The sequence below is a fragment of the Geotrypetes seraphini genome, chromosome 15 (genome assembly GCF_902459505.1).
Source record: "Geotrypetes seraphini chromosome 15, aGeoSer1.1, whole genome shotgun sequence".
NCBI lineage: Eukaryota > Metazoa > Chordata > Amphibia > Gymnophiona > Dermophiidae > Geotrypetes > Geotrypetes seraphini.
In genome coordinates, this window is record NC_047098.1 from 17,727,013 (window position 1) to 17,740,571 (window position 13,559).

The 13,559-nt window shown below is 42.8% G+C and overlaps 1 protein-coding gene across 7 annotated transcripts in view; it reads right to left on the reverse strand.

Annotated features, from left to right (window-relative positions):
- PLCH2 (phospholipase C eta 2) overlaps window positions 1-13,559 on the reverse strand; it is a 599,022-nt gene that overhangs the window by 14,563 nt on the left and 570,900 nt on the right. For all 7 annotated transcript variants that reach the window (XM_033921959.1, XM_033921954.1, XM_033921956.1 and 4 more), the window contains one exon: window positions 422-761. In XM_033921959.1, coding sequence (XP_033777850.1) covers window positions 422-761 — 340 coding nt within the window. The remainder of the gene's footprint in view (window positions 1-421; window positions 762-13,559) is intronic.

Consider the following 13,559-nt stretch of genomic DNA (forward strand, 5'->3'; position numbering starts at 1 on the left):
GACTGAGCATTCTTTGATAAATCCTCTGTGTTCCCATGGTTGCCAAAAGTTTGTAAATCTGACAGCCGCCCTCTAGGCTGCTCTGTCACGCTATAAGACTGCAGATCTAGCCATTCCTCTCCACCAATACTGTTATACCCATCGGTCTGTGGCATATCTTGTGCAAGAGGCTGGGTCATGTTTTGATTCCATCCACACTCTAAATCGGGACTCTCACTTGAACCAATCATACATTTCATACAGTTTGTTGCCATTCCAATCCTACCTGAGCCATTCATGGCACAGCGGGCAAAGACACCCGACCTTTCGCTAGGGCTTTCACGGTGACGCACCTGGTCAGACCTCCTCACTGGTTCATTGAAAGCAGTAGCCCTTGGCGAGTGGGTTTGAGTTTTACCTTTACTGGAACTACGGCTCTTACCTTTGAACCCCTTGCTGTGGAGCTCCCCATTGGAGCCATCCCTTAGAACGGGGGCCGGAGAAGCCCTTTCTGGATCTTTGTCAAAGCGAGGCTGCGACGAGTCATCCAAATCCCTGTCTTCGCTCGCTCCTTCCGAGCTGTTATCTTTGGTGTCAATGGCAATCTCAGGGAAGCCCTTTCTAGTCTTCTGTTGGCCCTTGGTGGGAGCACTGGCGGTCCTTCTTAAGATGTGGCTGCTAAAGGAGTGTTTCCGATGGAGCTGGCCAGCAGCATGACTGTCCAGGGAGGCCTGTTTTGGGTTTCTGAGAAATAGTCCTTTTAAGCCCATAGCCTGCTTGACCTGTCAAGAAAGAAGAAAACAAAGAAGCGACAAGACATAAAAGAAAAGTTTGCCCCATGAAGAAACGTCAGAGACAGGATGATTTAAGATAGGAGAGAGGAAAAAGAAGAAAAATCACCCCCATCCCCTCTTAGGATGACATTTTCTGAGTTAGTCAGAAAATTCACCTCAGGCTTCCTAGGGTTAACATAATTGCACCCTTTTATTTTGTTTCAGTGCTTGCAAAAGGTTCCAAATTGACAGTGCTGGAAACTGAAGACCTCCATCTGCCCACAGAAGAGATCCAGCTTGGGTAGCTGTACCTTAAGGTGGAATCTACTGCTTACAGTGTGCCTCGGTCCTGCTACAGAGGGGTCACATTTTGTTTAGTCATTGGACTGCCTTGATGGCAAAGCTTAGGCTTGAACCGTACGCAGGCAGGTGACACTATAAACACTTAAAACAGAGCTGTAGAGGTGTGTTTGCTCTGTGACTTGCATGGTGCACACGCTAAAGTATTGCTTTATAAATACTGGCCCTTCTGAACTCAAGTTGCGTATTTGTAGCCAAAGATAGCATTCAAGAAATAAATCCTCCCAGATTTTACACATGGCATCCAAATTTGGACACACGCCCAATTTGTATGCGCAATCTAATTGAATAATGAACCCATTAGCACCAATAATTAGGTGGTAACAATTCGGATTTGCGTGCACATCTTGCTAAGCACTCTTCTAGAAAAATGTGTGCACAAATCTTTTAGCATGTAACTGAAAGGGGGTGTGGCCATGGGAGTTCACCAAAGATGTGTGCACTATTTTGAATTCGGGGGATCCACACTTTAATTTACACAAAGGATTTTCACCATGTTTCAGTTGGCGTAAATCGTCATGCCCACAGTTGGACGCAGATCCCAGTGCCACGGTGCTGTTGAATAAATGGTGGCCAACTCAGAGTTCCGCTAACAGAATAGCGCCCAGTGTGCATTTTTTTTTCAGTACCCAGATTTGGGCACCATTTACTGAATCTAGTACTAAATGGCTGCAGACAAATTATATCACGAAATAGAAAATAATAAAGTGAAAATTCTTTGGTCATTTGCATTTAACCGGCAACTGAAATGGTGATCCAGACTAGAGACAACGGGAAGGTGAATGTCATGAGACAAGCTGAGGTAATTCTATTTTGCTACCATTCCAATGACACTGGTTAAAACTGGGACCTTAATGACACCAAACTAGTTGGCAACTTTAGCTAATGATCTGATCTAAGGGGTACACCGACAAATCCGCGCATGACAATTGCGCTCTGACAAATGCGCCTGGACAAGTGTGCAGCTTGACAATTGTGGCCCATCAAGGATATCTGGAAAGCCCTGATTTGCTCAGACTCCTCAGGCCCCGTCCCTTGGGAGGCCCCTGAGGTGCCTCAAGGCCCTCCCAAGGGACAGGGCCTGAAGAGTCTGAGCAAATCAGGGCTTTCCAGATATCCTAAACTAAACTAAAACTTACTCCCTACCACGTCCTTAGAGCGGTGACCCATCAAATGAGTGCAGGACAATTGCACCCCGACATTTACACGCACGGGCAAATGCGCTCACTGAATGGCGGGTAACCTTGACAATTGCACCCCGACAGGATACTATTTTGTCTTGGGGTTAGGTTTACATCATGATTATGGGAACCCTCTTAGGAATCTGAGCTCCCTCCAACTCTTCTGTAAACATCTGAAAACCTGGTTATTCTCAAAAATGTAACTCTTCCTCCCTCTCTGATTATTGTAGTCCTCTAAATTTCCTCTTCATCCTTCCCTCCTCTGGAGTTAGGGTATAAAGGAACTCCAGAGGAGGGAAGGATGAAGAGGAAATTTAGAGGACTACAATAATCAGAGAGGGAGGAAGAGTTACATTTTTGAGAATAACCAGGTTTTCAGATGTTTACAGAAGAGTTGGAGGGAGCTCAGATTCCTAAGAGGGTTCCCATAATCATGATGTAAACCTAACCCCAAGACAAAATAGTATCCTGTCGGGGTGCAATTGTCAAGGTTACCCGCCATTCAGTGAGCGCATTTGCCCGTGCGTGTAAATGTCGGGGTGCAATTGTCCTGCACTCATTTGATGGGTCACCGCTCTAAGGACGTGGTAGGGAGTAAGTTCAAGAAGTCTCACAATTACTACTACTTATTTCTATAGCGCTACTAGACCAGTGTCTCTCAAACCTTTTTAGCTCTGGCACACTAAATGGAGAAAATGGTTTTCGCCGCACATTTTAATTGAAATGATAAAATTGCAAAACCAACAAAAATTACATTTGAGAGCTATTTATTTTAAAGTTCTTTAAGCTAAGCATTGGGAATTGTAACCATAGTGAAACTAAAGTAGATCGAATAGAATTGCTAATCAACGCGATGATGGATGTGCTTGTTTTTGAGTGTAAATTAGCATAACATAATAAATCATTTATATACCACAGCTTCCTTGCAGTTCTGTGCGGTTTACAATTCTAAGATATTACACGTTCACAGAAAGATACAATTCAGCTTATTTAAAAACTTTTTCGAATAGATACGTTTTTACTGATTTCCTAAAACTTGTGCAAAAAACAGATCTTAGATTCAAAGTGCCGACATTCCTATCTCATAAAGCCGTCTGATAAGCCAAAATTCGATTAAAGAATCTTTTGTATTTGCAGCCTTTTGCTGATGGAAATTCAAATAGTCTGAGACTTCGTGCAAAATGCATTCTGTCAACAAACTTAAAATGATCGATAATGTATGTCGGAACCAGACCATACAGTGTCTTGTAACATATGCAACCAAACTTAAATAATATTCTAGCTTCTATCTGCAGCCAATGTAAACATTGGTAATAATCTGATATGTGATCAAATTCCTTCTAATTAAATATCAGCCTGATGGCTGTATTTTGGATAATCTGCATCCTTTTGATGTTTGGGGTTTTTTTTGTTTTTTTTTGCTAGAAGCTAAATAAATCAAGTTGCAATAATCTAAAGTATTTAAGACTAAGGACTGAACCAAAAGCCTAAATGCATTGAAACTGAAATATGGTCTGATCGTCCGAAACTTCCATAACAAGAAATGACATTTTTAAACTAGAGAATTAATTTGAACCTCTAGTGAAAGTTCTCGGTCTAAGTGGATACCTAAGATTTTAATAATCGAAAGCATGGGATACCACCACCCCATTCAGTTTCAATGAATGCTCTTTAAACTTGCTGGATGGAGAGGCAAGAAAGAATGTTGTTTTTGTCGGGATTAAGTTTTAATTTAAAATCTATCATCCATGATTCCACAGAATGGAGAAGAGAGAGATTGGTGTTTAGCAGGTGGATTGGAGTTTGGAATTGAAAGCATCTTCAAAGAAGTGGATTTTAAAATAAACACTATTCATTTTAAAGGCAGGAGTGGTCTAGTGGTTATGCCTCCTGCCTTAGCACCCTGAGGTTGTGGGTTTGATCCTTGTGATCCTGGGCAAGTCACTTATTCTTCCATTGCCCAAGGTACCATAGTTAGATTATCAGCCCTGTATATAAACCGCTTTGAGTGTGGTTGTAAAACTACAGAAAGGTGGTATATAAGTCCCAATCCCTTTCCCTATACTCTCTTTTAAGCTTTGTTTTGGTGTTTAAGCATGTGCTAATACAATAATTAAGGGCTCCTTTTCCGAAGATGCACTAGCGTTTTTAGCGCGCGCTAGCCGAAAAACTACCGTCTGCTCAAGAGGAGGCGGTAGCGGCAAGCATGCGTGGCCTTTTAGCGCGCGTTAAGGCCCTAATGCGCCTTCGGAAAAGGAGCCCTAAATGTTTCCTTGTGTTCTTTTGGATGGAAAACACCACGAACAAATGTTGGAATTATCTATACTATGAATACGGGGCTCATTTTCAAAGCACTTAGACACACAAATATCATAAGTTACTATGGTAACCATTCTCTCTGAGAACATCTCCTCATGTATATCGAACCTCCAATCCTGGGCCCTCACCGTACAAATGAAACTAAATGAGACCAAAACAAAACTACTTTGGCTCGGCCCAAAATTAGATAAGCTACCCACCCTCATCCCTCTGTCCTCTGGCACCACATTGCATCTTGAACACTCATGCAAAGTACTAGGCATCATCATAGATTCCACACTGTCCTTCAATGACCACCTTAATTCCTTAGTAAAAAAAATGCTTTTTCAATCTTCACATGCTAAGGAAAGTGAGATCCTGCTTCCATCATCATCACTTTGCTGTCCTCGTACAATCCATCATTCTTTCCAGACTGGATTACTGTAACTCTATCTTCTTAAGCCTGACAAAGAAAAGCCTTCACAGACTCCAGCGGATCCAGAAAACTGCGGCTAAACTAATCTTCGCAAAAAGCAAATTTGACCACGTCTCCCCGCTTCTGTCTAAGCTTCACTGGCTCCCAGTAATCCTTAGGGTTCACTACAAATGCGCCTGCCTAACCTTCAAGTCTCCACACGGTATCCTGCCTCCCCTTTTTCCACTATCTCGGAACTCCTCTAATCCCAACACCACCAGATCCACTCAAAAATTCAAATTATCCTTTCCCTCTTTAAAAGGCATATCCCATACAGGAAAACTAGGTACTTCCCTCTCCTTCAGGATCACCGAACTCTGGAACAGTTTTACCACCCCGCTTCGGTGCCTGTCCTCCCTCCAACTCTTCCGAAAACATCTGAAAACTTGGCTCTTCTCCAAAATGCAATGACCTCTCCCTCATCGATTTACTAATTCCCTCTAAACCTCTCTTTCTAAGCCCTTCTACTTTTCATTGTAGTTTCTTTCTATACCAATTCCTGTAAACCGTGCCGAGCTCTACTTCTGTGGAGATGATGCGGTATACCAACTTAAGGTTTAGTTTAGTTTAGTGTGTCGAAGTGCTTTGAAAATGAGCCTCCATATACAGTATCTCTAATCATAAAAGTACAAATATAAAGGGGACATGGAAGTCACAGAGCAGACACATACAGCTCAGGTTTTTATTAAAATAAAAATACATAAATTACAGTTATATAGTTTCAAAATACATATGAAAAGAACCTTGGGTTGTGTGAAAACATTTTGATGGGGTAAAGATCTAGAAATTAACCATCCGATATTTAACTGTGGTGCTCAGGGTTTAGGAAGAACGCTAGTCACTGCGGCTAAAATGAAACCAGATGTTCAACATTGACCCAAAGTTCTACTGAGTAGGGGCCATATTTAGACTGTTCCCCTAACTTGGCCTAGTTAGGCAACAAGCTAGGTGGATGACCATTAACTGCATAATCTTACCAGTACTTATCTATTTAGCAGCACCAGCTATAAGTGCCTTTGATAATTAATTTATTTTAAAACCTTATGCCCCCCCCCGCCTAATAAAACACTAAGAAAATATTTTCTTTTCAAAAAGGAAGGGCGAGTACCTAGTGCATCTGAAAAAATCTTCCAAATATCAGATTTACAACATTTTATTTGGTCCTTAATAGACTGTTCAAATTGCTATCAAATTTCTTCTCTCAGTCTTTGTACCATCGTGGGACACATAAGTGCTCTGGATGTTTATACCACTAAGGAACAAACAAAACAAAACTGCAAATGTGTACAACGATGTAGGCAAATTTTATTGTGACAAACAAACTATATATAAAACCTTTTTACCAAACAGGGGACCCAACACGGTCCGTGTTTCGGACAACCTTCATCAGGGGTCCATGGTAAGTAGAGGTAAAAACATATGTCACAACAAATATTGAAAAGGATAATATAAAACCAAACAGATGATGTGTCACGCTGAGAGTCTCTGCAAGTAGTAAAAATCGCTAGAGTGTTTTTGGTTCTGTTTATACCACTTACCATTCACTCATGGGGTATTGATTAAAGGTTGAATGCTATAGCAAATCAGAAGCGTTTGTACTACAATTTTCCAGTTTCTGGGTGTAAAGGAAGTGTAATTGCTAGTTAGCTTTTAAGTGGTTAAAATTAGCTTTCACCATCAGCCAATTAAAAGGACTGTAATATCTTCTGGGCAGGAAGAATACTTCTCAAGAGGCCAGCACTGATTGGAACATTTTCATGGCATTAGTTAGTATTAACCTTTAAAAATGTATTTCCATTCTCACTGTTTTCTCCTAGTATTTCCACTGGGTTGACAGAGGAAGATGATTAAGATCATCCATGCAAGTTGAAGGCTAGCAGAGAAGCCTTCTGTAAGGCTAAACCCTTCTGCGCCCTGCTTGATCCAACAGGGGGTCTTTTCTGCAGTAGTAATCATCCTCTTGCTCCTGGGGATGAAACACATCACCTGCACAGCACCCTTGAATCCCAACAACCCCTGCAGTTGGAAACTGTCCAGCCGACAGCAATGCCCAGAGCTGCCATCAAGACATGTGGTTGGGCAACACAGCCCCTTAGAACCGAGTTGAACTGCTATCATTAAAGGATAAAAACTATTGCATGTCTGGTGACATCATAGTTTGATTTTCTGCCGTTGGCTTTTGCATATTTATATTAAAGTGTTTTCAGAGCAACAAAGGAGGAGAAATCCCCCGCAGAAATCAAGACAAAATAGATGGAGCGGAGATGACCAAGGAGAGGGATGAAACAAGACACATGCCCTATATGGAAACGATTCCTGCACCTAACTTTAGGAGCCAGACTTATACTATACCTGCTGAAACCTGGTGCAAGTGCTGGCACCCAAGTTAGGTGTGCCAAGCCCATACTATATAAGAAGGGAAATAACTTTTTGGAGCATCCTGATATGCTCACGGCCATGCTCTCTTTTCAGTTACACGCTAGATTTAGATGTCATGGCTTATAGAATATTAAAAATTAGCCCAGCTACCAATTGTCATTCTCCAAACAATTGATATTACAACAAGCAAGCAGAAAAGGATTAGCCAATTTTTTTTTTTTTTTTACTACAGGAGATCCTCATAAGAACATAAGAATTGTCCTACTGGGACAGGCCGAAGGCCAATCAAGCCCAGGATCCTGTTTCCAGCAGTGGCCAACCCAGGTCCCAAATACCTGGCAGAAACCCAAAGAGTAGCAACATTCCAGAGCTGAGCTTGTGATGTCATAATGCATCATTCCACCAATGTCTAAGAGCCAAACTCATCAGTGATGTCACAATGGCTTGATTATTCTATACTTGACTCACATAAGAACATAATAATTTTTCTTACTGGGACAGACCGAAGGTCCATCAAGCCCAGTATCCTGTTTCTTTGACCAACCCAGGTCCCAAGTACCTAGCTAGCTCCCAAGTAGTAAAACAGATTTTATGCTGCTTATCCTAGGATTAAGCAGTGGATTTCCCTAATCCATCTCAATAATGGCCTATGAACTTCTCTTTTAGGAAATTATCCTCTGTAGTGGATTTGTGGTTGTGGAGAAAACTGTCCTCTCATCATGCGTCACCACTAATGTCATCATTGGTCTTCTTGTTTTCTCTCTTATCTTCATCCCATTTTCACAATTTCCATTAATGATTCATCCTTTTGTATATAACCAAGCATCAAAAATGTATATTATTAGAATCTTCACTCAGTAAATTGATTTATCAACAATTAATCCTCCACTGCCCCAGGTACATTAGATAGATTGTGAGCCCACCGGGACAGATAGGGAAAATGCTTGAAGTGTCTGTACGTAAACCGCTTTGAGTGTGGTTGTAGAACTACAAAAAAGTGGTTTACAAGTCTTACTGCCCCACTACGGAATCAGGGCTCCTTCCAACTATTCCATAAGCACCTGAAAACTAGGCTTTTCACAAAAATGTGATGCTCTCCCCCCCTGTACTCAACCTCTAAACCCATTATGTTATTCCTTCCTATATTAAGCTCTTGGAAACCGTGCCGAGCTCTATAATTATGGAGAGGATGCGGTATATAAACTTCAGGTTTAGTTTAGTTTATCTTAAGCAAGTGCTCAAATCTGGACACTATATACAGAATCTAGGGCAAGTCCTTCTGGGATTTGTAGGCACAGGAAGATAATGGCCCAAGAGCAGCCCATCCAACCTGGGTTTCCATCCCTCTCCTTTGGGACTTACTCCTTCCTGCCCTTTCCACAAGGCTCCCGCTACTGCTGAAACCATATTTCACAGAAAGAGACCAGTGAAGTTTCTGAGTAACTTTGAGGACCCCTGACAGACAATTTTGACAAAACATGGTCCGTGTCAGGCCTCTGTGTATACCATTATTCTTGGACTTGCAATAAACTTTCAAATCTTGTGGACAACCGAGTCTTGCATCATCTCTCCCCTTGGTCATCTCCACTCTGTCTTTTTTGTACTAAGGTGTGTCGTCATAAGCAGCTCAACACTTTTTTTTTCCAGGCACGGAGGGGCACTCTTACTGGTTTTCATACGTATTATAATCAACGAGTCTGGAAATTAGGGGAGATAGTGGATGCTGGCCTTTAACTGCCGTCAAGTTTCTATATTTGTAGAAACAAAAAAGCATGACTGTCATCTTAAAGCAATTCACCCCCCTCCCCAGCCAGCTGTGATGTTAGTAATACATTGCTATTTTGAAAAATAATTTTTGTGCTAGGATGCCAAAAACAGTGAATTTCAGACATTATGTACTAGATTCAGTAAATGGCACTCAAAAACAGCACCCCATAAAAATCTGCATGGAGCACTATTCTATAAACGGTGCTCCGAGTTGTGCGCCATTTATAGAATAGTGCATTTAGCGTGCGGTAGTGCTGCCCGATTCAGGAAAAAAAATTTAGATTCGATTCGATTCAGCCTATTGAATCGATTTTTCAATTCGATTCGATTTTCCTGCCCAATTGGGTGGTTTTTTTCAAACATCCTGGTGGGTTTATTTTATAGCCTCTTCACCCCCTTTGCCTTCTCCTAACCACACGCGCTGTGGTGTAAACAAAATAAACAAACAAAAAAGACTTTTCCTCTCTCTTTTAATTCCTAGCTCACATTTGCGGTCCAACACCAGCTCTGGAAGGATACACATTTCAAATCTGACATATTGTAATCACAAAACAGAAAATAAAATTATTTTTCCTACCTTTTGTTGTCTGGTTATTTTTCAAATCATGTTGGTCTGGTTGTCTTCTGATCAGGCTCTCCTTCTTTCTTCTTTCTCCGTGCTAACCATCCTTCTTCCATCTTTGTCCTCCCCTTCTGTTTCTGGTTCATATTCATTCTCGCGCGACACTTCAGCACGCCGACATTGCAGCGCTGACAATTCGACGCAAGACACCAGCGTGACTTTTAAAGAGCTCCGACGCGGGGTGAGAGTGGGGAACCCCCCCAGTTTACTTCATACTCTTTGCGCTGCCGTGGGGGGGGGGGGGGGGTTGGAACCCTCCATTATAGAGTAAACTTAACTTTTTCCCAATTTTTTAGGAAAAAGTTAACTTTTCTTTTAAATGTGGGGGTTGCATCTCCTACACACACACCCCCAACGGCAACGTGAACAGTCTGAAGTAAAGTGTGTGTGGGGTTCCCCCCACACCCCCCGTCAGAGCTCTTTAAAAGTCACTTTTTAGGCGGCGCGCTGGTGTCTTGCGCCAAATTGTTGGCACTGGAATGTCAGCACGTGAATGTCCCGTCACCTCTTTTTTCCTTTCCTACCCCAGAGGTCTGGCATCTTTCCTTTTTTTCATTTTCATTCCCCCGCAGCTGCAGCGATGGACCCCACCATCCACAGATCCACCATCTCTCCTTTTCTCATCTCTCCTTTCATTCAGCATCTCTCTTCTGTGTCCCTGTCTCTATTCTCCTTTCCAGTACTGTCCCCCTTGTGTCCCTGTTCCTAGGCTCCCTCCATGCCCAGCAACTTATCTCTCCCCATATCCAGCTTCTTCTTTCTCTCTTCCTTACCTCCTGTATCCCCTTCCCCAGATACAGGCTTTATCCTACTATCTCTCCTGCCATCCTGCACCCTGCCCACGTACTTTGGAGCAGTATCTGTCCCTCTTGTACCCTTCCCCTTATGAGCTTGCATTTCTCTTTCCCTCTCTTCATTAGTCCAGCACTTCTCCTCTGCTTTCCTCCCCCTCTTTTTGGTTTGTTATCTCTCTTCCCTTTACTTCACCCAGGTCTGGCATCTCCCCTCCCTTACTCCTTCCTCTTCCTCCCTCTGCAAAGGCCTGCCTCCCTGCCATGAAGACCTGTTCCCCCCTTGAAGGCCTGCTACCTCCCCTCCCCCCCACCACGAAGGCACTCTTTGTCCTTCTCCCCGCCGTGAAGACCTGTTCCCCCCATGAAGGCCTACTCCCCCCCCTGCTGCAAAGGCACTCTTTCTCCTCCTCTCCGCTGCGAACGAATGCCTGCTCCCCCGCAAGCCTGCATCTTGCCTGCTCTTACCTCCTTAAGGCTAATACAGCAGCCTGCAGGGCTCGCTGGTGTTATAGCGATCCCTGCAGCTGCCCATCATCCTCAGCGGCACGTTCTCTCTGCCGCGATCCTGCTCCTGACGTCAGAGCAGGGGCAGGACGTAGCAGAGAGAATGTGCCGCTGAGGACGACGGGAAGCTGCAGGGATCAATATAACACCAGCGAGCCTGAAGGCTGCCATATTACCCTTAAGGAGGTAAGAGCATGGAAGCTGGGGGAGGCCTTTCTGACTGACCCTCCCCCCCTCAAGCAGGTGCAGCAGCGGACGGCCAGCAAGAGGCACCGCTGCAGCTCCTGCTTTAGGAAAGCATGGGGGAAGGGTCGGTCATTGAATGGGGTGGCTGATTTAAAAAAAAAAAAAATTAAATCGATTCACCTGATTCGAATCAGTGAATCGATTCAAATCGTGAATCAGGCAGCACTAGTGCAGAGAGCCAACTTTCACGCCAAACTATGGGCACAAGGATCTACGCAAACTGAAACTGGGTGTAAATCCTGGTGCGTAATTTAGACATGGATCTCCGGTATTCAGTAGTACTGAGCACATCTTTAGCGAACACTCCCAGCCCATTCATGTCCATCCCATAGCCACACCCCCTTCTGAGTCACACACTACAAGATTTGCATACATATCTTTTTGCAATAGTTCTTACCAAGATATGTATGCAAATCCAAATTGTTGCCAATTACCCTCATTAATTGATTTCTAGCATTCAATTACTGGTGCTAATTGGCTCATTTGCCAATTTAGCTGCACATGCATCTCAGAACAGCGCATAATTTTGCACGCCATTTATAGAATCTGGGGGTATATGCAACACCATTGGTTAAATACATTTTACATTTACTGGCGGCCATTTTCTCCACACAAAACTGGTTCTAAGGTAAAGAAAACTTTTATTTGACTTTTTATCTTGTCCTGGGATATTCTAGTAAAGATTAATTTCAATAATAACCCACCCCCTCCAAAGTACACAGCAATTTATACAAAGCAACTGAAGATTACCATCATTTGGATTTCTCACCATACAGAAAACATCCAATGATATCCCTGGATGTTGTAGGTGGTAAATAGAAATATACTCCAAAGAAGACAGAATCATAGCAGAGAAAATGGCTCAGCTCATTGTTTGCAAAGGATACTACCATATCCTTAACACAACGCTCTCTCAACATTCCCGAGGACATTCAAAATATACTTGCCAACTTTTTCATCAAGAAGATAAGCATAAGAGGTTCCAGAATCCCAATAATTTTTCCCCTACTGCATACACCATTTTTTTAGGTGGCTGCAGTAATCTGACACTCATTTGACTGTTTTATAGCATCGACTGACTTAATCTATTCACCATTTTTATTAGACTCTTACAAAGATTCCTTTCTTTTTCACCCCTAAAGGCTCCCATAATTTGCAGCAATGACAATCTCTAGGACATGATGTCAGGGGTTCCTACCCTCTGGCGATGAAGGATTAATGAACCACCAACATCCATTTGTTTCGTGCTGAACGTTTCGGCAAACATCAAGAAAACATCCTTCTTTATTGCTGAAAGTCAAAGAAATGTGTGAGCCATGGCCACTAGGATGGTCTCAGTATTTACAGACATCCCATATGAAGATCGTCTAACCAGACTGTGCTTATATTCTCTCGAGGAGCGCAGAGAAAGGGGGGACATGATAAAAACATTCAAATACATCACGGGTCGCATCGAAGTAGAGGAAGAAATCTTTTTTCTAAAGGGCATCCGTTAAAACTTAAGGGGGGGAAGATTTCATGGCGACACCAGGAAATACTTCTTCACCGAACGGGTGATCGATCGATGGAATAGTCTTCCTCGCCAGGTGATCGGGGCCAGTAGCGTGCTTGACTTCAAGCGTCGATGGGACCAACAAGTGGGGGTACCACAGGGTTTTGTTTAAAAGATAGATACTTCAGGTAGGGAGGGTTCGTCTTGAGTAGACTGGTGGGAGGGAGGGTTATTGTGTGGACAAGACTTGTTGGGCCGCCGGCCCTTTTCTGCCGTCAAACTCTATGTTTCTATGTTTGTTTCTTGGTGGGGGAGAGTCCAGACTGTAAAAATGATGATTCTTCCTGTAGTCTGTTACCAAATGAGCATGTTGCCAGTTTACTTTCAGGGGTCCTTTTAAAAAAAATTAAATAGTATCCTGACGACATTTATTTGGCAGGGTAAAAAGGCTAGAATTGCCTTAGTAGCTTTACAGAAACCAATTGCGGCGGGAGGGGTAAATTTAGGTTAGACAGTTCTAAGTCTAATAGATGATGGCATCTCGATATAGGGACTTTGGATCATTTGCTGTATTATTGTCTCCTGATACTCAAATTCTGGAAATCCATTTGGGGTCAAATAGTCACGATATTGCAAGCTCCACTATCATTATCATATGATATAATATTGTTTGGAACGATATTGTTAGC